The sequence below is a fragment of the Cnephaeus nilssonii genome, assembly GCF_951640355.1.
Source record: "Cnephaeus nilssonii genome assembly, chromosome: 7".
NCBI lineage: Eukaryota > Metazoa > Chordata > Mammalia > Chiroptera > Vespertilionidae > Cnephaeus > Cnephaeus nilssonii.
This window is the reverse complement of record NC_137078.1, coordinates 76501016-76526804: the sequence shown is the minus strand read 5'-3', so window position 1 is coordinate 76526804 and position 25789 is coordinate 76501016. Positions and strand designations below refer to the sequence as shown.

At 41.5% G+C, this 25789-nt stretch overlaps 1 protein-coding gene and 1 pseudogene across 3 annotated transcripts in view; one reads left to right on the top strand and one right to left on the bottom strand.

The window, feature by feature from the left end:
- TESK2 (testis associated actin remodelling kinase 2) overlaps window positions 1-25789 on the top strand; it is a 129449-nt gene that overhangs the window by 10896 nt on the left and 92764 nt on the right. For both annotated transcript variants that reach the window (XM_079777061.1, XM_079777060.1), the window contains exon 2: window positions 2215-2515. In XM_079777061.1, coding sequence (XP_079633187.1) covers window positions 2294-2515 — 222 coding nt within the window. In that variant the 5' untranslated portion in view covers window positions 2215-2293. The remainder of the gene's footprint in view (window positions 1-2214; window positions 2516-25789) is intronic.
- Window positions 16098-16700, bottom strand: LOC307103630 (large ribosomal subunit protein uL22-like; annotated as a pseudogene). The gene has a single exon. The product of its transcript is annotated as a large ribosomal subunit protein uL22-like (transcript).

The window sequence follows — 25789 nt, the reverse complement described above, 5'->3', positions numbered from 1 at the left end:
AGATGACTAGCTTAGATCCTTACAACTCCCATAGTGGAAAAACACTGAACTAAGTAATAATGATGTGGGAAAAGCTTGAGCTTTTTTGGTGCTGGATGGACCTTGCTTCCAATTCTGGTTCTACCAGCTATGTATCCTTAGGCAAGTTAACCTCCTGAGCCTACATTTCTTTTTCTGTAAAATGGGGATCATACTTTAGGGGTATGTTTTGAGGAATAAATGAGAAAATGCTTATAAAATTTCTTTTTAAAAAAAGCTATTAATATTTCCCTTCCCTGCTGTAAAGAATCTTCAACTCTTAATGTACATAAGAATCACTGGGGAGCTTGGTAAAATTCCCAGGTCTCACTCCAAGAGATTCTGATTTATGAGATCAAGGTTGAAACCCAAGAATCTGGGTTTTAAGATCCTCGAGTAATTTTGAAGAAGATAGATGATCAATTGACTTTTTCAGCCTTATAGGCTGCATGGCAGGAAATGGCCATGGCCAACACTCTTGAGTTGACAAGGCTTTCTTTTTAGAAAGCAGTCAGACTGAGGCTGGAATATCTTAATTATAATTCCAATTGCTAGGAAAGGAACTGTAATTGGTTCATTTTGTGTAGAGTGGCACCAACTTCTGCGTATTGGTAGAGAATCAGGGTCATGTTGTAAGGATAGCCCTGGGAGCCCTGTCATCATTCTCCCTGGTTGGAGGTGGTAAAGGTAATCTGGGCTATTTATTCATCACATTTATGAAAGCATTTCACTAATTGAAGAGTCACTTTGTTGTACTGTGCACAAGACCCTTAAAATCAATTCTCCTGGAAAACAATAGATGTAGGGGGAGATAGGCTAAAAGAAAATGTAGGCTTATGTTTTATTCTTTTTTTAAAAAAAATATATTGATTTTTTACAGAGAGGAAGAGATAGTTAGAAACATCAATGAGAGAGAAACATCAATCAGTTGCCTCCTGCACTGGGTATGTGCCCAAAACCAAGGTACATGCCCTTGGCTGGAATCAAACCCAGGACCCTTCAGTCCAAAGGCTGACGCTCTATCCACTGAGCCAAACCGGTTTTTGGCAAACTGGTGTTTTATTCTTACTTATGTACCAGCTAGGGTGGAGCCTTCTACAGTCACTTCTGCTGGACTGTGCTGTTTAATCAACACTGAATTTTTAAGTTGCTTTTGGATATAGTTTTGTTCTTTTAAAACTATATAATTTTTTAAAAAATGTATTTTTATTGATTTCAGAGAGGAAGGAAGAGGGAGAGAGATAGAAACATCCATGATGAGAGAGAATCATGGATCGGCTGCCTCCTGCAAGTTCCCCATTGGGTATTGAGCCCATAACCTGGGCATGTGCCCTTGACCGGAATCGAACCTGGGACCTTTCAGTTCGCAGGCTGATGTTCTATCCACTGAGCCAAACCAGCTAGGGCTATATAATTTTTAAAAAAATATATATTTCTATTGATTTCAGAGAGGAAGGGAGAGGGAGAGAGAGATAGAAACATCAACGATGAGAGAAAACCATTGACTCGCCGCCTCCCGCATGCCCCACACTGAGGGTCGAGCCCGCAACCTGGGCATGTGCCCTTGACCAGAATCGAACCAGGACCTCTTGGTTCATAGGCTGATGCCCAACCACTGAGCCACACCAGCCGGGCTAAAACTATATGATTTTATAGTATAAAATCTTTGTCATCTTTGTTTTGTATATTTGGACTTAATTTTTCAAATGAAGAGAAAATTATGTGAGGCTATGCAAGGCATTAGTAGGAGCACAGGCTTTTTAAAAGACAGTCTTGCATTTTAATGTTATCTCTGCCATTTAGTGAGCTGTATGATTACTTGATTGCTCTGTGAAATGAACATAATAATCCTTATATCATAAATTATGTGAGAATCAAATGACATGACATATTTTGGGCTTTTATACTTGTTTCCTAGGTAGTGGATGCTCATTGAATGAGAGATATTACCATTGTTACTTTGTTTTTTAGAATGTAATTGGTGATCTTCATTGTATTCTACTCATGTTAAAGACTGATTATATCTGAGCTTTAAATATATCAGTGTGTTTTTAAGGTAAAGGCATAAAGTATTTTTTAGGTCTGAAAGTCAGGAACTAGAATGTGAAAGAAGAAATATTTTTACATTGCTATTTTATTGGTTTGTATGTGTTTATTAATGGTTTTAATGAAGTATCTTTTTGATCTCTTATTTAGTGTCAAACCGGAAGAGAAGTAAAACTCAACAAAAATTTATTATGTGTGGAGTTCCTTCTTAAAAGTGATTATTGCAACTATGGATCGGAGCAAACGGAATTCAATTGCAGGATTTCCTCCACGTTTGGAGCGTCATGAAGATTTTGAAGGAGGTGTTGGAAACGATGGGAACATGACCCAGGTGGGACGAGTTGGAACATCTTCATATCGAGCTCTTATAAGTGCCTTTTCCAGACTGACACGTTTAGATGACTTCACCTGTGAAAAAATAGGATCTGGCTTCTTTTCTGAAGTGTTCAAGGTGAGTGATGCCTCATCTTTTCTCATATTGTCTTGTTGATGGTCAGCTTCACTGCAGAATTGATAGTTGTGTTTAATTAATTAGGACATAGGCTTTACCTAGTCAGCATGCTGTGGATCTTGAACAGTGGTCACCAACTGGTGGTCCACCAGTGGCCCGTGAGGTCTGAAAGGTTGGCGACCGCTGTTCTAAACTGTCCCCTCAAGTTATTTATTAACTTGTGAGATATCTTATTATTTTAATTATAAAATAATATATGCTGATAAAAAAAACCAAATAATATAGGAGACTCTTCCACTTTTCCCTCCATCTATATATCTATATCTATATCTATATCTATATCTATATCTATATCTATATCTATATATCTATATCTCCAGTTATAAATACTGTTAACAATTTGGTGTTAACTCTGGATCCTTTTCTAAGCTTATGCATATATTATACACGTATCTTATATACATATATAAAATTTTATATGTACATATAAAAATATACACACATATATTTATACCTGCACATATAGTTTTTGTTTGCTTAAAAAATATATATATAGTATACATTATACTTCACATTTAAAGATTTTTCATTGATTTTTTGAGAGGAAGAGAAAGGGAGAGAGAGAGAGAAGCATCAATGTGAGAGCAAAATATCGATTGCATTTTGTAGGCTTACCAGGGGTTGAGCCTACAACCAAGGCATGTGCCCTGACAGGGAATCAAATGGCAATCTTTCGGTGCATGGGCTGGCACCCAACCAACTGAGCCACACAGGCAAGGGCTTGTTTGCTTCCTTTTATTATTTATTCACTAGAGACCTGGCACATGAAATTCATGCACTTAGAGGGGGATGTCCCTCAGCCCAGCTTGTGCCCTCTTGCAGTCCGGGAGCCCTCGGGGGATGTCCGACTGATGGCTTAGGTCCACTCCCTCCAGCGGGCCTAAGCTGTCAGTTGGAAATCCTTAGCGCTGCTGTGGAGGCGGAAGAGGCTCCTGCCACTGCCACTGTGCTTGCCAGCTGTGAGCTGGCTTCTGGCTGAGCGACGCTCCCCCTGTGGGAGTGCACTGACCACCAAGGGGCAGCTCCTGCGTTGAGCGTCTGCCCCCTGGTGATCAGTGTGCATCATAGTGACCGGTCATTCCGCTGTTCGGTTGATTTGCATATTAGCCTTTTATTATATAGGCACTAGAAGTCCGTTGCACGAAGTTTCGTGCAATAGACCTTCCTTCACCTGGCTGCCGGCACCAGTTTTCCATCAGCAGCAGTTTTCCGCTGGCCACCCGCCGATCAGAGCGCCTCCCGCCAGCGCGATCGGCCACCCCAAGAGGAACTCCGATCGGGAGGCGCTCCGATCGGCAGGTGGCCAGAGGAAAACTGCTGCTGGCGGAAAACTGGTGCTGGCAGCCACGCAATCAGCCACCCTGAGTTCCGCCACCGGCACCTTCCGCCGGCTCCATCGGTCCTCCTGCAGTGCCGGCCGTTGGGGCCTATGGAAGGAACGGGGGGCGGGGACTCGTGAGTCCCCGCCCCCCGCTCATCCTGTCAGCCCAATTGGCCACCCCAAGTCCCGCCCCCAGCCTGCCGCCGGCCCAATCGTGGGCGTAGCAGAGTGATGGTTATTTGCATACTTCCCTTTTATTAGGTAGGATTATATAGGACTAGAGGCCCAGTGCATGAAATTCATGAACTCGGGGGAGGGGGGTCCCTCAGCCCAGTCTGTGCCCTCTCACAGTCCCGGAGCCCTGCAATCAATCACCCAAAGAGGTAGGCCCTGCCCACCCGGCTGGGGCTCCATGGTGGATCGCCCCCACAGAGGGAGGCCCCGCCCACCTGCTGCAGCCCGCTGGTTGGTGGCCTGGGCCTCCCTCTTTGAGGCAATAGAGGATGCCCCCCCCCCGATTGATTGCCCTGCCTGCTGGTGGCCTGGGCCTCCCTCTGCCGGGCGATCATGGGGCGATGGCCGGGCCCCCGACCAATCGCATCACACCCACCTTGGCTGGCCTGGCGCCAGTGGGTGTCATAGCGTGGTCATCCGGGCGGTCATTTTGCTGTTCGGCCATTTGGTCGATTTGCATATTACACTTTTATTATTATAGGTTCTTTCTTTTTTTTTCTCACCCAAGGATATGTTTTTATTGATTTAATTTAATTTAATTAATTAATTTTGTTGTTGTTGTTGTTAATCCTCACCTGAGGATATTTTTCCATTGATTTTTAGAGAGCGAGAGAGACACATCGATTGGTTGCCTCCCACCAGAGTCTGGGGATCCAGTCTGCAACTGAGGTACATGCCCTTGACTGGAATCAAACCTGGGACCCTTCAGTTGCATAGTCGATGCTCTATCCCACTGAGCCAAACCGGCTAGGGCTGTTTTTATTTATTTTAGTGAGAGAGGTAAGGGAGAGAGAGAGCGGGGAAGAAAGAGAGAAAGAGAGGGGGGGAGAGAGAGAGAGAGAGAGAGAGAGAGAGAGAGAGAGAGAGAGAGAGAGAGAGAGAGAGAGGAGAGAGAGAGAGAGAGAGGAGAGAGAGAGAAACATCAATGTTAGAGAGAAACATCAGTTGGTTAGTTGGTTGCCTCCCAGGGCCTCAACCAGGATTGAACCTGAAACCTATGTGCCCTAATGGAAAGCAAACCCGATACCTTTCAGTATATGGAACGACATTCAACCAAGCTTACACTGGCCAGTGTGTTTGCACACTTTTAATAAAATTGAGCCTTTAATTCTCCCAAGAATCATATTTCCCTACTTCATTTACACTCCCAGATTATTTCATACCTTTTTTTCTCTGATCATACTTCCAGAACTTCTCTAGTTCTCACTCTCAGTGATGATCTCGCTTCCTAATTCACTGAGAAAACTGAAGCAAACTGAAGAGAACTTCTATGGCCTCCCATCACCACATATGGCTGCTAACCCACATGTCTATCCACTTATTTGGCCTTTATATCTGTCACAATGGATGAACTATCATGCTCCAATGTAAGCCATATTTCTATTTGTATGGTATATCCTATTTCCATTTGCCTACTCAAGGACATTACCAAAGAAATTCTCCCCTTTCCTACATCATATTTCATTCCCTATTAAATTATTTTTATCAGCATGTAAACATTGTTATTTCTTTCAACTTAAAAAAAAAACTTTAAAGGGAGAAAATCATCTCTTGTTGCTATACTCCCTCATGTCTTAATTCTCTTTTGGACCAAAACACTTTCACAAAGTTATCTCCAACTCACTGTTTCACTGTTTCCTATTCCTTTCCTTCTATTCTCTCTCTCTCTCCTCTTTTTTTTTTTTTTTTTGTTAATCCTGAACAGAGGATATTTTCTCCAGTGATTTTCAGAGAGAGAATGAAAGGGAGGGGGAGAGACACAGAGAGAGAAACATTGATGTGAAAGAGTCACATTGATTGATTGCCTCCTGCACATGCCCTGATAGGGGCCAGGGATTGAGCCTGCAACTGAGGTACTTGCCCTTGACCAAATCAAATCCTAGACCCCCTAGACCCTTCAGTCCTTGGGCCGGCGCTGTGTCCACTGAGCCAAACCAGCTAGGGCGCTCTCTCTCTCTTTTTAATGTAGTAAAATATATATAACTTAAATTTATTATTTTAACCATGTGTACAGTTCAGTGGCGTTAAGTACATTTACAGTGTTGTGTATTATCTGTTTCCAGAACTTTTTCATCATCCCAAACAGAAACTTTGTATCCATTAAACAATAACTCTCTATTTGTCCCTACCCTGAACCCCTGTTAACTCTATTCTACATTCATAGAATTTGCCTATTCTAGGTACCTCATATTAATGGAATCATACAATATTTGTCCTTTTGTGTCTGGCTTATTTCACTTAGCTGAATGTCCTCAAGTTTCATCCCTGTCGTAGCATATGTCAGAATTTCATTCCTTTTTATGGCTGAATATATTCCATTATATATATACACCATATTTTGGTTATCCATTCATCTGTTGATGGACATTACTGTTGTTTCCATCTTTTGATTATTGTGAATAATGCTGCTATGAACTTGGTGTACAAGTATCTATTTGAATCCCTGTTTTCAATTCTTTTGGGTATTTACCTATAAGTGGAATTTTTGGTCATATAGTAATTCTGTGTTTAACTTTTTAAAAAATATATTTTTATTGATTTCAGAGAGGAAGGGAGAGGGAGAGAGAGATAGAAACATCAATGATGAAAGAGAATCATTGATTGGCTGCCTCCTGCATGCCCCCTACTGGGGATTGAGCCTGAAACCCAGGCATGTGCCCTGATTGGCAATCAAACCATGACTTCCTGGTTCATAGGTCAACGCTCAACCACTGAGCAACACTGTGTTTCATTATAAAAAAAAGAAGGTAAAATACACATAACAAAATATATTGTTTTAACTATTTTTAAGTGTACAGTTAAGTAATGTTAAGTATATTCACATTGTTGTGTAACCAATCTCTAGAACTTTTTCATCTTGCAAAACTGAAATTCTATACCCATGAAACAACAACTCCCTCACTTCTCCCTTACCCCCCACATCCTGGCAACAACTATTCTACTTTCTGTTTCTATGAGTTTGTCTACTCGAGATACCTTATTTAAATGAAACCATGTAGTATTTGTCTTTCTGTGACTGCCTTATTTCACTTAGTCTATGCTTAACTTTTTAAGGCACCACCACACTATTTTTCACTGTGGCTGTACCATTTTACATTCCCACCAGCAATGCAAAAGGATTCCAATGTCTCCACATTCTCACCAACACTTGTTATTTTCTTTTTAATAGTAGCAATCCTGGAACGTATGAAGTGATATCTCCTTGTGGCTTTGATTTATATTTCTTTAATGATTAGTGATGTTTAACAAATTTTTATGTGCTTATAGCCTTTTGGCTATTTTCTTTGGAGAAATGTCTATTCAAATCCTTTGCTCATTTTTTAATTAGGTTGTATGTAAGGGATATGTATATCTTATCAGATATATGATTTAAAAATATTTTCTCCTATTCTATAGGTTGTCTTCACTCTCTTGATTGTGTCCTTTGATGCACACAAGTTTTTAACTCTGATTAAGTTCAATATATCTATTTTTTCTTTTGTTACTTATACTTTTCCAAGAAATCTGCCAAATTCAACATCATGAAGATTTTTCTTAGTGTTTTGTTCTAAGAATTTTATAGTTTAGCTCTTACATTTAGGACTTTGATCCATGTAAGTTAATTCTTTTGTATATGGTGTAAAGTAAGGGCCTAACTTAATTCTTTTGCATGTGGATATACAATTTCCCAGCAACATTTGTTGAAAAGACTGTTCTTTCCCCATTGAATGGTCCTGGCACCCTGTCAAAAATCAGTTGACCATATGTTTCAGGATTATTAACCTTTTGCACTCGGATGTCGAGTGTGACTCAACACGGTTAGCATTAGAATAAAGGAATCGAGAAAAAAGCAAGCGAGTGCAAAGGGTTAATTTATTTTAATTTGTATGCTCTGATTATTAGTGAAATCCTTTTCTGTTGGTTATTTATATAATTTACTTACATTTTTATTGTGTTGATTTTTTTTGTAGTTCTTTATAAATCCTGATAATTTTTTTTAAAATATATTTTATTGATTTTTTACAGAGAGGAAGAGAGAGGGATAGAGAGTTAGAAACATCGATGAGAGAGAAACATCGATCAGCTGCCTCTTGCACACCCCCTACTGGGGATGTGCCCGCAACCAAGGTACATGCCCTTGACCGGAATCGAACCTGGGACCCTTGAGTCCGCAGGCCGAAGCTCTATCCACTGAGCCAAACCGGTTTCGGCGATCCTGATAATTCTTTTTTTTTAATATATATTTTATTGATTTTTTTACAGAGAGGAAGAGAGAGGGATAGATAGTTAGAAACATCGATGAGAGAGAAACATCGATCAGCTGCCTCTTGCACATCCCCTACTGGGGATATGCCCGCAACCAAGGTACATGCCCTTGACCGGAATCGAACCTGGGACCCTTGAGTCCGCAGGCCGATGCTCTATCCACTGAGCCAAACCGGTTTCGGCCTGATAATTCTTTATTACATGTGTTACAAAGTATTTTCTCTCTGCCTGTCTTTTTTTTTTTTTAAATATATTTTATTGATTTTTCACAGAGAGGGATAGAGAGTTAGAAACATCGATGAGAGAGAAACATCGATCAGCTGCCTCCTGCACACCCCCTACTGGGGATGTGCCCGCAACCAAGGTACATGCCCTTGACCGGAATCGAACCTGGGACCCTTCAGTCCGCAGGCCGACGCTCTATCCACTGAGCCAAACCGGTTTCGGCTGTCTTTTGTCTTTTTATGTAGTTAGGTCTATCAATCTTTTCATTTATAACTGTGGATTTTATATTTTGCCAAAGAGAGCCTTCTCACTGCAAGGTTTTGAAAATATTATGCTAGCCCTAGCAGGTTTGGCTCAGTGGATAGATTATCGGCCTACGGACTGAAAGGTCCCAGGTTTGATTCTGGACAAGGGCACATGCCTGGGTTGTGGGCTTGATCCCCAATAGGGAGCATGCAGGAGGCAGCTGGTCAATGATTCTCTCTCATCATTGATGTTTCTATCTCTCTCTCCCTCTCCCTTCCTCTCTGAAATCAATAAAAATATTTTAAAAAAGAAAATATTATGCTATGTTTCTTCTAATGTTTTTATGACATACTAGAGGCCTGGTGCATGAAATTTGTTCACTTGCGGGGGGTGGGGGGGGGTCCCCCCAGCCCGGCCTGTGCCCTGTCACAGTGCGGGAGCCCAGCAATGGATTGCCCCAAAGAGGTAGGCTGGAGCTGGCGCTGTGTGGAGCCGGGAGGTGGGACCTGAAGGACCCCCAAGCAGGCCTCGCTGCGTGGAGCCTGGAGGAGGCGGGACCCCCAGGCAGGCCTTGGCACGTGGAGCCGGGGGACCCCCAGGCAGGCCTCGCCGTCCCAGGCAGGCTCGGTGCTGCGCATGCAGCATCAAGCCCAGCCTCGCCCACCTGTGTGTGCGCCCACTGTGTGCGCAGCCATCTTGTGACGGTGTGAGGACATCATGGTGTGACGACTATTTAGGCTTTTATTAGTAAGGATTTCATTTAATTTAATATACTGTTGATTATAAGGTGCACATGTTGCTAATTAAACTGTAACAATTCTTATTACTTAGATATATTATTATTATTATTTGACTGACTATATTTAATATCTAATATCTAAGTACAATATTAACTTGGGAGATAAAACAAATATATAAAAAACCATAGAGAAAAAAACTCCTTAATAATGCAAGAGGCAGTAATTACAACAGAATAGTGGCTACTTCCTAGAATTCTGGGCAGAAGTTTCCTTCTTCCAATTTCATGTGCTTTGAGAATTTTTGAGATTACTAAATATTACTTATTCAAATTTCAGCCATCTTACTTCTTTGACCCTCTTTCTAACTAGCAACTAAATTATAGACTGCATGTTTCATTGCATTATTTGTTATGAAAAAGAATTTTTTTTCCATTTAACATATATCAATTTATTCCCATTTATAGGGAAACATAAGAATGTAAAATTACCCTGTGTACTATTTCTTGGGAACTTTCAGACACCAAAGCTCAGTTTTTAACCTGAATAGCTCAAATGTTTTCAGGGCAAGGCTTGATTCTGGAGGCCCTTCGAAGTCACACCTCTCCATTTCTCTTTCATACATATACCCCCAAACAAGCACAAATGCCTGTAATGCAGAGAACCACACCTAAGAAAAGAACGATTGCATCTCCAGCTTCTGCTGCTTCAACAGCAGGCAGCCCCAAAAGCAGTGAAAAGAGGACTATGAACAATTGTGCTGGAACTGAGGTCATGATGTTGGGACCTTGAGATGGCTGGATCTTGAGTGCTGAAGGTTTCAAAGAAACGATATACTGTATGTGTAACTCTTTCTGACTTGAAATACTCCCTTCCTGGAGTTCGGAATGCAGAGGCTAAGAGGTTCCACGTGACAGTGCCCTCCAGGAAGCAGCCATTACAGGAAGGCCTAGATATATTATTTTTATTTAAAGGGCTCTTATAGACTTGATTAGATAGGCATAGCTTTTTATCATGTTACTAGAGGCCTGGTGCACGAAATTCGTACACTGGGGGGGCGGGGCTCCCCTCAGCCCAGCCTGTGCTCTCTCACAGTCCGGGACCCCTCGGGTCCGGGACCCCTCACTCCTTACAGCTGGCCTCCAGTGGAGGCGGGAGAGGCTCCCACCACTGCTGCTGTGCTTGCCAGCCGTGAGCCCGGCTTCTGGCTGAATGGTGCTCCCCCTGTGGTCAGTGCACGTCATAGCGACTGGTCATTCCCCCGTTCGATCGATTTGCACATTAGGGTTTTATATAGGATACTTTTGAAAAAGGGAAGGTATGCCATAGCTGGTTTGGCTCAGTGGATAAAGTGTCGGCCTGTGGACTGAAGGGTCCCGAGTTCGATTCCAGTCAAGGGCACATGTCTGGGTTGCGGGCTCAATCCCCCGTAGGGGGTATGCAGGAGGCAACAAATCAATGATTCTCTCTCATCATTGATGTTTCTATCTCTCTCTCCCTCTCACTTCCTCTCTGAAATCAATAAAAATATATTAAAAAAAAAGAAGAAGAAAAAAAGAAAAAGGGAAGGTGTATTGGATATAAATTGGTTAAGGCTTTTTTTCTTTGATCCCTGCCCCCAGTTAAGACATTTAAAAATCCTATTTATATTCAGAGTATAACTGTCGAGAATCTTTTTTCAACTCAGAGGGTTTAATGTCAGTTTCTAGACTTTTTTCTGTTGTATTGACCTGCTTATTCATATATCAATACACACTGTTAATAATTTAATCATTGTGGTCTTATTTTAATATCCAGTTAGACTAGTTACCCATCGTTATTCTTCCTTTTCAGAATTTTCTTGGTGTTTCTTCCTTATTTTTTTACGGGAGTTTTAGAATCAGTTTGCCCTTTCCAAAAACATAACTGTTGCCATTTTTTATTTAGATTAGAGTAAGTTTATAGATTAATTTAGGGAGAATTGATATCTTTATGATATTGAGTCTTTATATAATCACATGGCATGCCTTTATATATGTTCAAGTATTTTGTGCTCCTTGGTAGACATTAAAAATTTAAAATATATATATATCTTGCATGTTTCTTGCAATGTTTATTCTTAGTTTGTTCTCCTGTTGCAGTTGTAAATGGGAACTCTCCTTCCATTTTATCTTTTGTTTGCTATTTGCATATGAAGGCTATTAATTTTTACATATTGATCTTTGATGCAGCTGGCATACTGAATTTTTAAAATATTTGCAATAGTTTTTCAGTTGATTTGTTTTTATGGTATATAATCATATCAACTGTGAATGATGAAAAATTTATTTCCCATTTTTATACCTCACATTCTTCTCAACAAACTGCTTGACTAATACTTCCTAAAATGTTAAATAATAGAGCTATTAGACATCTTTGTCAAGTACCTGACTAGGAATACTTGGGGTGTTTCCTAATTAAACATTATATGATTTGGAGCTGAAATATATATCTTTTATTCTATTGGATATTCAAAATCTTTACCAAAAATACCCGCTATTTTGTTAAGAATTGTTGTTATGAAGAATGGATGTTGCCTGGCTGGTGTGGCTTTCGTTGATCAATCTATGAAATGGGAGGTCACAGTTCCATCCTGGTCAGGGCAAATGCTGAGTTGTGGACTCAATCCCCAGCAGGAGGCAAGCAGGAGGTGGTCAATCAATGATTCTCTCTCATCATTAATGTTTCTGTCTCTCTTTCCCTCTTCCTTTCTCTCTAAAATCAATAAAATATATATCTATATTTTTTAAAAAAATGGGTGTTGAATTTTAACAAATGTCTTTTCAGAATCTGTAGTATGATGGTTAATTTTATGTCAACTTGACTGGGCCACGGAGTGCCTACATATTTGGTCAAACATTATTTTGAGATTAACATTTTTTTAAAATATATTTTTATTGATTTCAGAGAGGAAGGGGGAGAGAGAGATAGAAACATCAATGATGAAAGAGAATCATTGATTGGCTGGCTCCCGCATGCTCCCTACTGGGGATCAAGCCCTCAACCCAGGCATGTGCCCTTGATCAGAATTGAACCAGGGACCCTTCAGTCTGCAGGCCGATGCTCTATCCACTGAGCCAAACCAGCCAGGGCGAGATTAACATTTGAATCAGTAGACAGAGTAAAGCAGATTGCCCTCCCTAATGTGGGTTGCCCTCATCCAATTATTTTAAGGCCTGAATAGAACAAAAAGGCTGACCCTTCTGTGATTAAGAGGGAACTTCTACCTAATTGCTTGAGATGGGACAAGCAATTTTACCTTTTGCTTGGAATTGAAATATTGGCTCTTCTGTGGCCTTGAGCCTGTCATCTTTTGGACTAGAACTTACACCATTGGCTCTCCTGGTTCTCAGGCCTTTGGACTCAGATTGAAACTTCACCTTTGGCTTCCTGGGTCTCCAGCTTGCTAACTGCAGATCTTGGGACTTCTCAGCATCCATAATCATGTGAGCCATCCTCTCTAATAAAATGGTAATATGCAAATTAACAATCACTCCGCTACATAAGCCACGCCCACTAGCCAAGCCATGCCCACCAGCCAATCAGGGCGAGTATGCAAATTAACCCCAATCCAAGATGGCTACAGCCACAGAGAGCAAGGTTTCCCAGGTAACAGAGGAAGCCAAGCTTTCCATAGCCGTTGCAGGCCTAAGCCTTCACTCAAGCTACAAAGTTTCAATTATAGAAGGTAAACAAATTCAAACAAATGGCAGCAGAATGGAGCTTGAGAGAGCAGGCCAGGGTTGCCGGCGGCAACAGGGGAAGCAAAGCTTTCCGCACACCCTGGCCGGGCTCACCCGCTTAAGGCTACAAAGTTTCAATTGTAGAAGGTGAATTAACTGCCACAGAAATGGCTGCCGGAGTCCCAGGCTTGGCTCTGCTCTAGGCTACAAAGTTTCAATTGTAGAAGGAAAATAAATTCCAGATACCAGGGCCTCCCCTTGGGTTGCCAGGGGGCGTGGCCGGCCTGCAAACCACCACAGGCCCCTCGCTCAGGCTGCCCCACACCCCAAGGGAACCCCCACCCTTATCTGTGACACCCTTCAGGGCAAACCAGCTGGCCCCCACCCGTGCACCAGGCCTCTATCCTATCTAATAAAAGAGTAATATGCAGATTGATCATCACTGCAACACACAATATAGTGCCCCCATGTGGTCAAAGATCCTGCCCCCATGTGGACACAAGATGGCCACTACAAGATGGCCAGCAGGAGAGGGCAGTTGGGAGGCACCCGGCCTGCAAGGGAGGGCAGTTGTGAGGGACCAGGCCTGCAAGGGAGGGCAGTTGAGAGGGACCAGGCTTGCAAGGGAGGGCAGTTGGAGGTGATCAACCCTGCAGGAGAGGGCAGTTAGGGGTGACCAGGCTGGCAGAGGAGGGAAGTTGGGGGCAAACAGGCTGGCAGGGGAGCAGTTAAGCATCAACCAGGCTGGCAGCAGAGTGGTTAGGGGGTGATCAGGCTGGCAGGCAGAAGCGGTTAGGGGCAATCAGGAAGGCAGGCAGGCAAGCAGTTGGGAGCCAGCAGTCCTGGATTGTGAGAGGGATGTCCGACTGCCCGTTTAGGCCCGATCCCACCAGGATCGGGCCTAAACGGGCAGTCGGACATCCCTCCAGGAGTCCCAGATTGGAGAGGGTACAGGCTGGGCTGAGGGACAACCCCCTGCCGTGCATGAATTTCGTGCACCGGGCTTCTAGTTTTCTAATAATAAATCTCTTTCTATCTGTATATATCCCTTTGGTTCTATTTCTCTGGGAAACTCTAATACATATGGTGATAAAAGTATTTTTCTTTTTTGATATTTTATTAAAGTGAATTATATTAGTAGGTATTCTAATAATGAGCTATCTTTGCATTCCTGGTGTATTAGTCTTTAATGTGCTACTAACTTCTTTTTGCTGGGGTGTTTTTGCCCTGATATTTGTGATATTGGTGTGTGGTTTTCTTTTACTATTTTTTTCTTTTTAACTTTATTTTTAAATTTTTATTATTATTATTTTTTTGTTAATCCTCACCCGAGGATATTTTTCCATTGATATTTAGGGAGAGTGGAAGAGAGAGGGAAAGACAGAGAGAAGCATTAATGTAAGAGAAGCACATTGATTGGTTGCCACCTGCACGAGCCCCAACCAGGGCCCGGGCCAGGGAGGAGCCTGCAACCAAGGTACGTGCCCTTGACTGGAATTGAACCTGGGACCCTTTGGTCCACAGGCTGATGCTCTATCCACTGGACCACACCAGCTACAGTTTTGTTTTGTTTTTCCTTCTTGATACAGTTATTTTTTATTAAAAAAATGTTTTTATTGATTTCAGAGAGGAAGGGAGAGGGATAGAGAGAATCATCAATCAGCTATCTCCTGCACCCCCCTAACTGGGGATCAAGCCCACAACCCAGAATCAAACTGTGACCTGGTTCATGGGTCAACGTTCAACTACCAAGCCACACCGGCTGGGCTTAACTTTATTTTTATTGTTGACACTATTATGGATTCCTCCACCACCACCACCCAGATTTGGCCCCCCCCACCTAGCCCCTGCCTCCTCCTTCCCTCTGGCCATCACCACACTGTTGACTGTGTAGGTAATGCATATATTTTCTTTGGTTAATTCCCTTCACCTTATTTCATTCAGTCCCCCCTCAACCTTCCCCTCTGACATTTGTCAGTCTGTTCCATGTATTTATACTGCTGGTTCTATTTTGTTGGTCAGTTTATTTTGTTCATTAGATTCCACATATAAGTGAGATTATATGGTATTTTGTCTTTCTCTGACTAGCTTATTTCACTTAGCATAATACTCTCCAGGTCCATCTATGCTGTGGTGTGTGGTTTTCTCTTTAGTGCTTTTGTTGGTAAGCATGTTAGGTTTTGGTAACTATGTTATGCTTGCTTCATAAAAATAATTTGGAAGATTTTTACTTCCGATGTCTTGGAACAGTTTAAATAATATTGGAATAATTTATTCCTTAAATATTTGATAGAATTCCCTTGTGAAATGCTTGTCCAATTGCTTGAAAACTTTTCCTATTCTTCTAGGGTAATTGGCTTATTTAGATTTTTGTTTCTTCTGAGTCAATTTTGGTAAATTATTTTTACTAGAAAAATATTTCTTATAGATTTCTGATATGCTTGCATAGAGATGAGTAAGTTTTGACTACTAAATTTTTTTGTTTGTTTTAAGTCCCTTTCAGATTAGTTGTAACGCTTAAGAGTTTGGATCCTGCCGCTATTTGTTCTGCTGGTTCTTTTTCATGGTTTTTCATTTCTCCCGTGATTTATAATTTTGTATTGAAAGCCGATCATCAGTGGGAAATGTTTTTCCTTGGAGTTCTTGTGTTCTAGATTGTGGATGATATGTCCCAATGCAATGGTCTCACAGTTGCCTCTGCTGGGATCATATAGATTCTGGATCTGAACTTAAAGGCTTTATTTTTATTTTTTGGCTCAGGTTTCTGTACAGTGTTTAATAGTACTTTCATTTAGATTTATTTTATGCTGAATTTACTCTCGGGCCATAAGTTTTTGTTTCTTCAGTTTCTTCTGAGATAATCTTTTTCTTCTGTGCAAACTCCTCTTCTGGTTTAGGAACAATCTGCTCCTTTTCAATAAGATCATCTCAATGTGGCAGGGAGAGCTCATGTATGGGTTAATCCACCCATGAGCTCTGTAGGTTCTATGCCGCATCTTGGGAGCTTTGTTCAGCTGAATGTGCTCAATGACCAAAGAGTCTACATTTAAACACTTAAGTTCAACGTTGCTCTTGGCATTTTTTAAGCACATGCATCAAAAATTCAGCACTCTTTTTGGGCCACCGACCCTGTGTCCAGCCCCACTGTTTTGCCTGGGCACACCTACCAACTCCACCATTGTAACGACGGAATGACACACATTGCTTCTTTAAAGTGACTTCCTTGAGATACTTGGTGGCTTTTCGAATATGCATACCCTTGATGGCCTGGGCAGTTTCACGAGTGTTCTTAAAGTGAACACAAAGAAATGAGCCTCTTGATTTGCATGATTTTGTGGGGTTTTCTGGGTCTAGTGAATAGCGAACCATTTTCAGAGGTCACATAACTTCACAAGGGCTATAATACAAATCTTAATCCTGAACCTGATCCTCATAGTTGGTTCTTATTCCTCATTTAAGGCAATAGGGTCTAGCATTATTCCACTGTGAATGTCCATTACAAAATAGGAGAAAGCTAGTTAATTGTATTTTGTAGTATTTTAGGAAGTAATTAGTTAATATTATGGTGAGAACATTATCATTGGGAGAGATGGATAGGTCTATTTATTTCTTCACACATGTAATAGTTTGATTCAAGGTTTGGCAAACTGTAGCCCTCGTACCAAATCCAGTCTGCCGCTTTTTTTGGTAAGGTTTTATTGGAACATGTCCACACCCATTTGTTAGTGTATATTCTGTGGCTGATTCTGTGTTACAATGACAGTGACTATAGGCTCTCATAGCCTAAGATATTTACTATCTAGCCCCTTTACAGAAAAAGTTAGCTAACCTCTGGTCTAATAACTAACTATAGTGCATAGCTAGGTGATGGTTAGTTTTTATCTTTGATTACAAAGTACAGATGATTACAGAGCTTTAAAGGTCAGGTTAAATAAAAAGTGTATTCGTGGCAATAAAAGGAAATATTTGACTTCTGATGTGGGAGATTATGCAGATATCTTAAGGCCTTTAAGTTGCCTTAGATAGCAAAAGAAAGACTGGTTGATTGATGACTTCACATTAAGAAATGTGGATTTATGCTACTGCTTACTTGTATTTCTTTAAAATAATTCACTTTAGAATTTAGGACCTCTGGTCATTCATCCTTAAAATATACCTTAGTTATGTTATCTGTTTAATTTACACTATTCTTTATTTAGTTCTGAAGCCTGGCTTTACATAATTAACAACGACTATTAGGCTGTACTTTATGAAGGATGAAAAACTACAACTTGCAAAATCCTCATGATCTTTGTTTTCCACTGTATGTGTCAGTAGCCCTGTGAATTACAATTAGGATAATTTGTTCTTTTCTTTATCAAAAATTATTTTTAAAAATTATTTTGTGTTAAGTAACCTTATTTAGTTGTATAGCTGTAGAAATATCTGTTCGAGCAGTTGGTTTGGAAGTAACTTGGGCTCCTTCACATTGTGACTGTCAGAGGTAGCACACATTTTTATTTTATTTTATTTATTTTAAATATTTTAAAAAAGATATATTTTATTGATTTTTTACAGAGAGGAAGGGAGAGGGATAGAGAGTTAGAAACATCGATGAGAGAGAAACATCGATCAGCTGCTTCCTGCACACCTCCTACTGGGGATATGCCCTCAACCAAGGTACATGCCCATGACCAGAATCGAACCCGGGACCTTTCAGTCCGCAGGTCGACGCTCTATCCATTGAGCCAAACCAGTTAGGGCAGTAGTGCACATTTTAAAATTAATCAACCTAGTAATTTTGTTGGTTAAACTTGGGCTATGTTTATGGATTATAAATGTCTTCGGACCTCAAAAACAATTAAGTTGTTATTGGGTAACATGTATTTTAGATTGCAATTAATTTATCATTGTTCTCTAGATTAGCATGGTAGAAGTAGAAAGTTTTGAACATAAAGTTCTCTTTCAATGCCTACATAATTATTAATTATGAGTAGAGATTATTATTATTTTTAAAAATATATTTTAAAGTTGATTTCAGAGAGGAAGGGAGAGGGAGAGAGAGCTAGAAACATCAATGATGAAAGAGAATCATTGATCGGCTGTCTCCTGCATGCCCCACACTGGGGATCGAGCCTGCAACCTGGGCATATGCCCTGACTGGGAATGGAACTCTGACCTCCTGGTTCATAGATTGATGCTCAACCACTGAGCCACCCTGGCCGGACAATGAGTAGAGATTATTAATATTGATTATAAGAAGAGAAAAAGAGAGAGACAGAGATAGATAAGCTGGTACTTTTTTGTATTCTGGAAATGTATGTGTAGAAGAAAACCTAGCCGAGACCGGTTTGGCTCAGTGGATAGAGCATCGGCCTGTGGACTCAGGGGTCCCAGGTTCGATTCCGGTCAGGGGCATGTACCTTGGTTGCAGGCGCATCCCCAGTGGGGGGTGTGCAGGAGGCGGCTGATGGATGTTTCTCTCTCATCGATGTTTCTGGCTCTCTATCCCTCTCTCTTCCTCTCTGTGGAAAATCAATAAAATATATTAAAAAAAAAAAAAGAAGAAAACCTAAATTCATTAGTTTTAAAGTGTAGTTCTATTTTCCCACACTGTACAGTATATTTGGGAATATACATTAATACTTTAAAAATGTATTTAAAAGATTTGTTTTATAATCATTCCAGGTATTGATTTATTAACAACAACAACAACAACACAAAGAGATCTCCTCTTTTAGGTGTATTCAGCTACTTTATTTCACAAAAATATGTTTAGCTAATTTGCTCTGTCAGTAAATAATTAAGACTGATGAACTAGGGCAGTGGTTCTCAACCCTGGGCAGTTTTCTTCGCAAAGGATATTTGGCAATGTCTGGAGATATTTTTAGATGTCACAATTGGGTAGGGGGTGTTACTGGCTTCTAGTGCGTAGAGGCCAGGGTTGCTACTAAATATCCTACAACGCACCAGAGAGTTCACAACAAAATATTATCTGGCCCAAACTATCAATAGTGCTAAGGTTATAAACTCCTGGTCTACAAGCATTAGAAAAGTTAAAAGTATTTTATGACTTCTATTACTGAATTTGGGAAAATTTACTTTTAAAAACAAAATGAGTTGGATTTATATACATTTAAAACTGTTTGTGAGCTTTATATATTTTCTTTTGATTATTGTTTTCATTTTTTTAAACCATAAAACAGATTAGGGTAATTTCATTGTTTCGAAGAAAATAACTTGGAATATTTTGGATGTTAGTGAAATTTACTTAGGGAAAAACTGAGTTGTGTGTAAATGGAAGTGGCGTGAGTGGGTGTACATTTGCAGAGTAAGGGAAAAAAAACCTTAAAACCAAATGGTCCTAGTCTTTCACCCTCTGGTAAGTGGCAAATCTATTCAGCACCAGGGTAGCAGTGGCTGACAACTTGTTTAATGTTTCAAATTAAGAGTGCTTCTGTTGGAATATAGTAGGAGGCTCTTACTTTCTTTTTACATTAGTGCTTGTTATATTTGGGAGTATAATTGGAAGGAGACTTTCTAGGAAGATGATTGTTACAGTCTCTTGAGATAACTCAACTACTCTTTATTACCCCATAAGATAACTCTGTATTTTAATATGTATTGTGAAAACTATAAAACCTGGAATTGCATTCCAGAACAAAGTATCATTATATTTTTCCTTTATAATAACAACTTTACTGAGAAATAATTCACATATCATAAAATAAAAATACAATCCATGATTTTCAGTATACAAGGTTCTGTATACTCTAATTTAAAAATATTTTTATCATCCTAAAAAGAAATCCTGTGCTTATTAATTTCTCTATAACAGTGGTTCTCAACCTTCCTAATGCCGCGACCCTTTAATACAGTTCCTCATGTTGTGGTGACCCCCAACCATAAAATTATTTTCGTTGCTACTTCATAACTGTAATTTTGCTACTGTTAATGAATCGTAATGTAAATACCTGTGTTTTCCGATGGTCTTAGGTTCTAAAGCAGCGGTTCTCAACCTGTGGGTCGCCTAAGACAGTGGTCGGCAAACTCATTAGTCAACAGAGCCAAATATCAACAGTACAACGATTGAAATTTCTTTTGAGAGCCGAAAACCGACTTCTGCACATGGGCCACGAAGTTTCAATCGCACTGTACATGCGCGCCCGCATGTGGTATTTTGTGGAAGAGCCACACTCAAGGGGCCAAAGAGCTGCATGTGGCTCGTGAGCTGCAGTTTGCCGACCACTGGCCTAAGACCATCGGAAAACACAGATATTTACATTACGATTCATAACAGTAATAAAATTACAGTTATGAAGTAGCAACGAAAATAATTTTATGGTTGGGGGTCACCACAACATGAGGAACTGTATTAAAGGGTCGCGGCATTAGAAAGATTGAGAACCACTGCTCTGTAACCTTTCCAACACTTGTTACTTTCTCTCTTTTTCTTTATTAAGTCATTATAACCATACTAGTGGTGAAATAGTATCTCACTGTGGTTTTGGTTTACATTTTCCTAATGTCTAGTGATGTTGAGCCTTTTTTCAGTTGCTTATTGGCCATTTGTATATCTTCTTTTGAGAAATGTTTATTCAAGTTCTTTGCCTATTTTTGAATTGGATTGTTTGTTTTTATTTCTAACTAGAGGTCCAGTGCACGACATTTGTGCACTGGGGGGAGTCCCTCAGCCCGGCCTGCACCCCCTCGTAGTCGGACATCTCCCAAGGGGTCCTTAGTGCTGCTGTGGAGGCAGGAGAGGCTCCCACTACTGCCACCATCGCTGCGCTTGCCAGCTGTGAGCCCAGCTTCTGGCTGAGTGGCGTTCGCCCTGTGGAGCGCACTGACCACCAGGGGGCAGCTCCAGTGTTGAGCGTCTGCCCCCTGGTGGTCAGTGCGCGTCATAACGACCAGTTGTTCTGCTGTTTGGTTGATTTGCATATTAGGGTTTTATTATATAGGATTGTAGAAATTCTTTATGTAGTATCCTTTGGTGCACAGAAGTTCTTAATTTTGATGAAGTCCAATTTGTCTATTTTTTTCTATTGTTTGTATTTTTGGTGTCATAATCATGAAATTGTGGGCAAATTCAATGTTATGAAGATTTTTACTAATGTTTTCTTCTAAGAGTAGCTGTTAAGTTTTGATGCTATTATAAATGGGATTGTTTTCTTCTCTTTTTTAGGTTTTAAAAAAGGAAATTTTTATTAAAACAAAAGGGACTATAATTAAAGCAGTTGTACAAAAAAACTAAGAGAGTGATCTTTGGTTTGGGAGGATTCTTATATGTACTCGCAATGAGGACCCTCCATTTAACTTTAGCAGTGGGAGTATTGGTAGAATGCAGTGGCACCGGCCGGGAAAAGAATCCAATGGCAGGCCAAAGCCAGTTGGTGCTCTCCAAAGTGACAGCATGGCATACTGTTTGGAAAAACACACGCAGAAGTGCATCCTTTTTGCCTCAGAGGAGAACTTTATGTAAGGAGAATTCCCCAGCTACCCTGAGTTCTAGGGATAGGAAGTTGTTGGTAGCAGTTTTGTTATAGTTGGAATTATTTCCTTAATTTCATTTTCAGATTGGTAATAGCTAGTGTAGAAAAATACAATTGATTTTTATATATTTATCTTGTATCCTATAACCTTGCTGAGCTCTTTTATTAGTTCTAACTCGTGGCCCAGTGCACGAAATTAGTGCACATTGAAAGGGAATTAATTAGAGGAAATATTTTAATATTGCTATTTGCCCTTTCTCTATAATAGAAGTGTCCGTCCAGTCCCACCCCCATTGGGCGACACCAAGACTCGCCCGGCCCCAACCCCTTCAAGCCCCGCCTGACGGGGGATGCAGCCTCATGTCCTGGTGCCTGGGCGGGGGATGTGACCTCAGTTCCCCTGACCCTGGTGCCGGGGCAGGGGGGCGCAGCCTCAGGTCCCCCAGCCTGTGCCACGCAGCCTCATCCAGACCCGCTGCACTGCGGGACCCATCAATGCACCTCCTGGTGACCGGTTGTTTGGTCATTACACTGAAAATAAAGTCATGCATTTAAGCATGCACATTCATTTTCAATGCCTGATTTGTCTATGTTCTCTAAATTGGAAAATAAATAAGATTTTCAGCCAGATAGCATCATAATGCCAAGTTCTTTATATAATGACACATACCATTCTCTCCACTCAGTATGCTCCATTTGAATCGATTAAATGTATGCGACTCATATGAAAGGCACTGCTGCTTGCTCTTAATAGAGGAAGCATTAGCTCATTAATGCCATAAAGTGATTTAAATGGCATATACTGACTTGAAGAACAGAAGTGCTAAGATACAGTGGTGATTAATTAAAACTTGTGATTCCTGCCATTGAGAACTTTATAATCCTATATAATAAAAAGTAATATGCAAATTGACCGTCACTCCAACACACAAGATGGCCGCCCCCATGTGGACACAATATGGTCGCCACAAGATGGTCGGCAAGGGAGGGCAGTTAGGGGCGATCAGGCTTGCAGGGGAGGCCACTTAGGGGTGACCAGGCTGGCAGGAGAGGGCAGTTAGGGGTGACCAGGCTGGCAAGGGAGGGCAGTTAGGGCTGACTGGGCCAGCAGGGGAGGGCAGTTGGGAGTGACCAGGCCTGCAGGGGAGGGCAGGTAGGGGCAATCAGGCTGGCAGGGGAGCAGTTAGGCCTCAATCAGGCTGGCAGGGGAGTGGTTAGAGGGTGATCAGGCTGGCAGGCAGCAGCGGTTATGGGCAATCAGACAGGCGAGCGGTTGGGAGCCAGCAGTCCTGGACTGTGAGAGGGATGTCCGACTGCCCGTTTAGGCCCGACATCCCTCGATGGATCCCAGATTGGAGAGGGTGCAGGCTGGACTGAGGGACCCCCCCCCCCCCCCCCGTGCACAAAGTTCGAGCACTGTGCCTCTAGTCCTATATATAAAAGTCTAATATGCAAATCAAACCGCAGAATGACCGGTTGCTATGATGCGCACTGACCACCAGGGGGCAGATGTTCAACGCAGGAGCTGCCCCCGGGTGGTCATTGCGCTCCCACAGGGGGAGCACCACTCAGCCAGGGCTCATGGCTGGCGAGTGCAGCGGCGGTGGTGGGAGCCTCTCCCACCTCCATGGCAGTGCTAAGGATGTCCAACTGCCGCGAGGAGTGGGCCTAAGCCATCAGTCAGACATCCCCCTGAGGGTTCCCAGACTGCGAGAGGGCGCAGGCTGGGCTGAGGGAAACCCCCCCACCCCCGAGTGCATGAATTTCGTGCACCCGGCCTCTAGTCTAATGATAAATATTTATATTAAGTAATCAAAAGGGTAATGTAACACAAGGGAAGCATAGTATATTAGTTACCTATTGCTGCATAACAGTATTAACACAAATGCAGTGGTTTAAAAGAACACATGTTTATTATATCTGTTTCTGTGGTTCAAGAGTCCAGGTATTACTTACCTGGGCTCTCTGCTTCAGGTTTCACAAAGCTGCAGTAGGTATCATCTGAGATTGCCATCTTATCCAGGCTCAACTGGGGAAGGATCTGCTACTAAGCTCAAAAGGTTGTTGGCAGCATTCATTTTTTTGCAGCCTGCTGAATTGAGGGCATCGAGTTTTGTTTTTTTTAAAATATATTTTTATTGATTTTAGAGAGAGAGGGAGAGGAAAGGAGAGATAGAAACATTGATGAGAGAGAATTATTGATTGGCTGCCTCCTGCATGCCCCCTTCTGGCGATCGAGCCTGAAACCTGGCCATATGCCCTGACTGGGAATCAAACCGTGACCTCCTGGTTCATAGGTCAATGCTCAACCACTAAGCCACATTGACTGGGCAGGCTTCAGGTTCTTGCTGGAGCCGGCCTTCAGTTCTTGCCATGTGTCCCTTTCCATATGGCAGCTTGATTCTTCAAAGCCAGCAAGCGAGTTTCCTAGCAGGATGGGTTATAATCTTGTATAACATCATTATATTTAAGTTGAAGGTAATTCTTTTTGATGCTTTAAATTTAGATTAAAGTTACCTTTGCCGTACTGTATTGATTAGAAGTAAGTCACAAATCCTGCCAGGCTTAAGGGGAGAAGACCACACAATGACACCAGGAAGCAGGGATCATGGAGGGCAACCTAAAGTCTGTTGGCTCATACAGGTTGCAGTGGAAGTATGAAAAGGCCGTAATCTAATTTGGAGAGGGAAGATGATCTTCTTGAGAAAGTGAAGTTTAAGTTGAGAACTGAAGGGTGAATAGGAACTAGCTAAGTGAAGGAGTAGATTGGAGAGGAGCATTCCAAGGGGGAAGGAACAGTCTATTCACAGGCCTTTCATGAGTGAAGCCTGAGGTGCAGTAGAGGATCTGAAAGAAGTCTGTAATGGCTAGAGCAGAGAGGGTTAAGGGGAGATTGGTAAGAGATGACATGATATTGCAGAGGTAAGGAGAGATTTATTGTTCAGGACATCATCATCTGCAGAGGTCCTCAAGGATGAGGATTTTGGAATTTATCTTAAGAGATTTGCTTTTAAACAAGGATTTAATATACTCCATTATGCAGTATCATAAAAAGATTACTCTGACTACAGTTATCAAATGAATTGGAGAGGGTAAGAATAGATTCAGTTTGGCAATGTGATTTGTGGTGGAAGCAAGTGTGGTGGAAATGAGGATGGAGAAGAGTGAAATGATTTGAAGTTTTAAACATGCTTTTTATTTTATTTATTTATTTTAATATATTTTATTGATTTTTTACAGAGAGAAAGGGAGAGGGAGAGAGAGTTAGAAACATCAATGAGAGAGAAACATCTATCAGCTGCCTCTGGCACACGCCCTACTGGGGATTTGCCTGCAACCGAGGTACATGCCCTTGACCGGAATCGAACCTGGGACCCTTGAGTCTGGCAGGACGACGCTCTATCCACTGAACCAAACCGGTTAGGGCTATTTTTTTAATTTAAATATATTTTATATTGATTTCAGAGAGGAAGGGAGAGGGAGAGATAGAAACATCAACGATGAGAGAGACTCATTGATAGGCTGCCTCCTGCATGCCCCACAATGGGGATCGAGCCTGCAACCCAGGCATATGCCCTGACCAGGAATCGAGCCATGACCTCCTGGTCATGGTTGATGCTCAGCCACTAAGCCATGCTGGCTGGGCAAAATATTTCATTTTTTTAAACCAGTGATTTATTATACTTGGCAGTATCAGGGACATTTTTTATTTTTTATTTGTTAATCTTCATCCTAGGATATTTTCCCATTGATTTTTAGAAAGAGTGGAAGGGAGAGGGAGAGACAGAGAGAGAGAAACATTGATGTGAGAGAGACAAGTTGATGGGTTGCCTCCCAAATGAGCCCCGACCAGGGCCGGTGATTGAGCTTGCAACCGATGCACATGCCCTTGACCAGAATCGAACCCAGGACCATTCAGTCCGCAGGCTGATGCTCTATCCACTGAGCCAAACTGGCTAGGGTTCAATTGATGTTTCTTATATTTCAGATTTAACCCATTGGAATTAATAATTATTTAAAGTGTGTATATA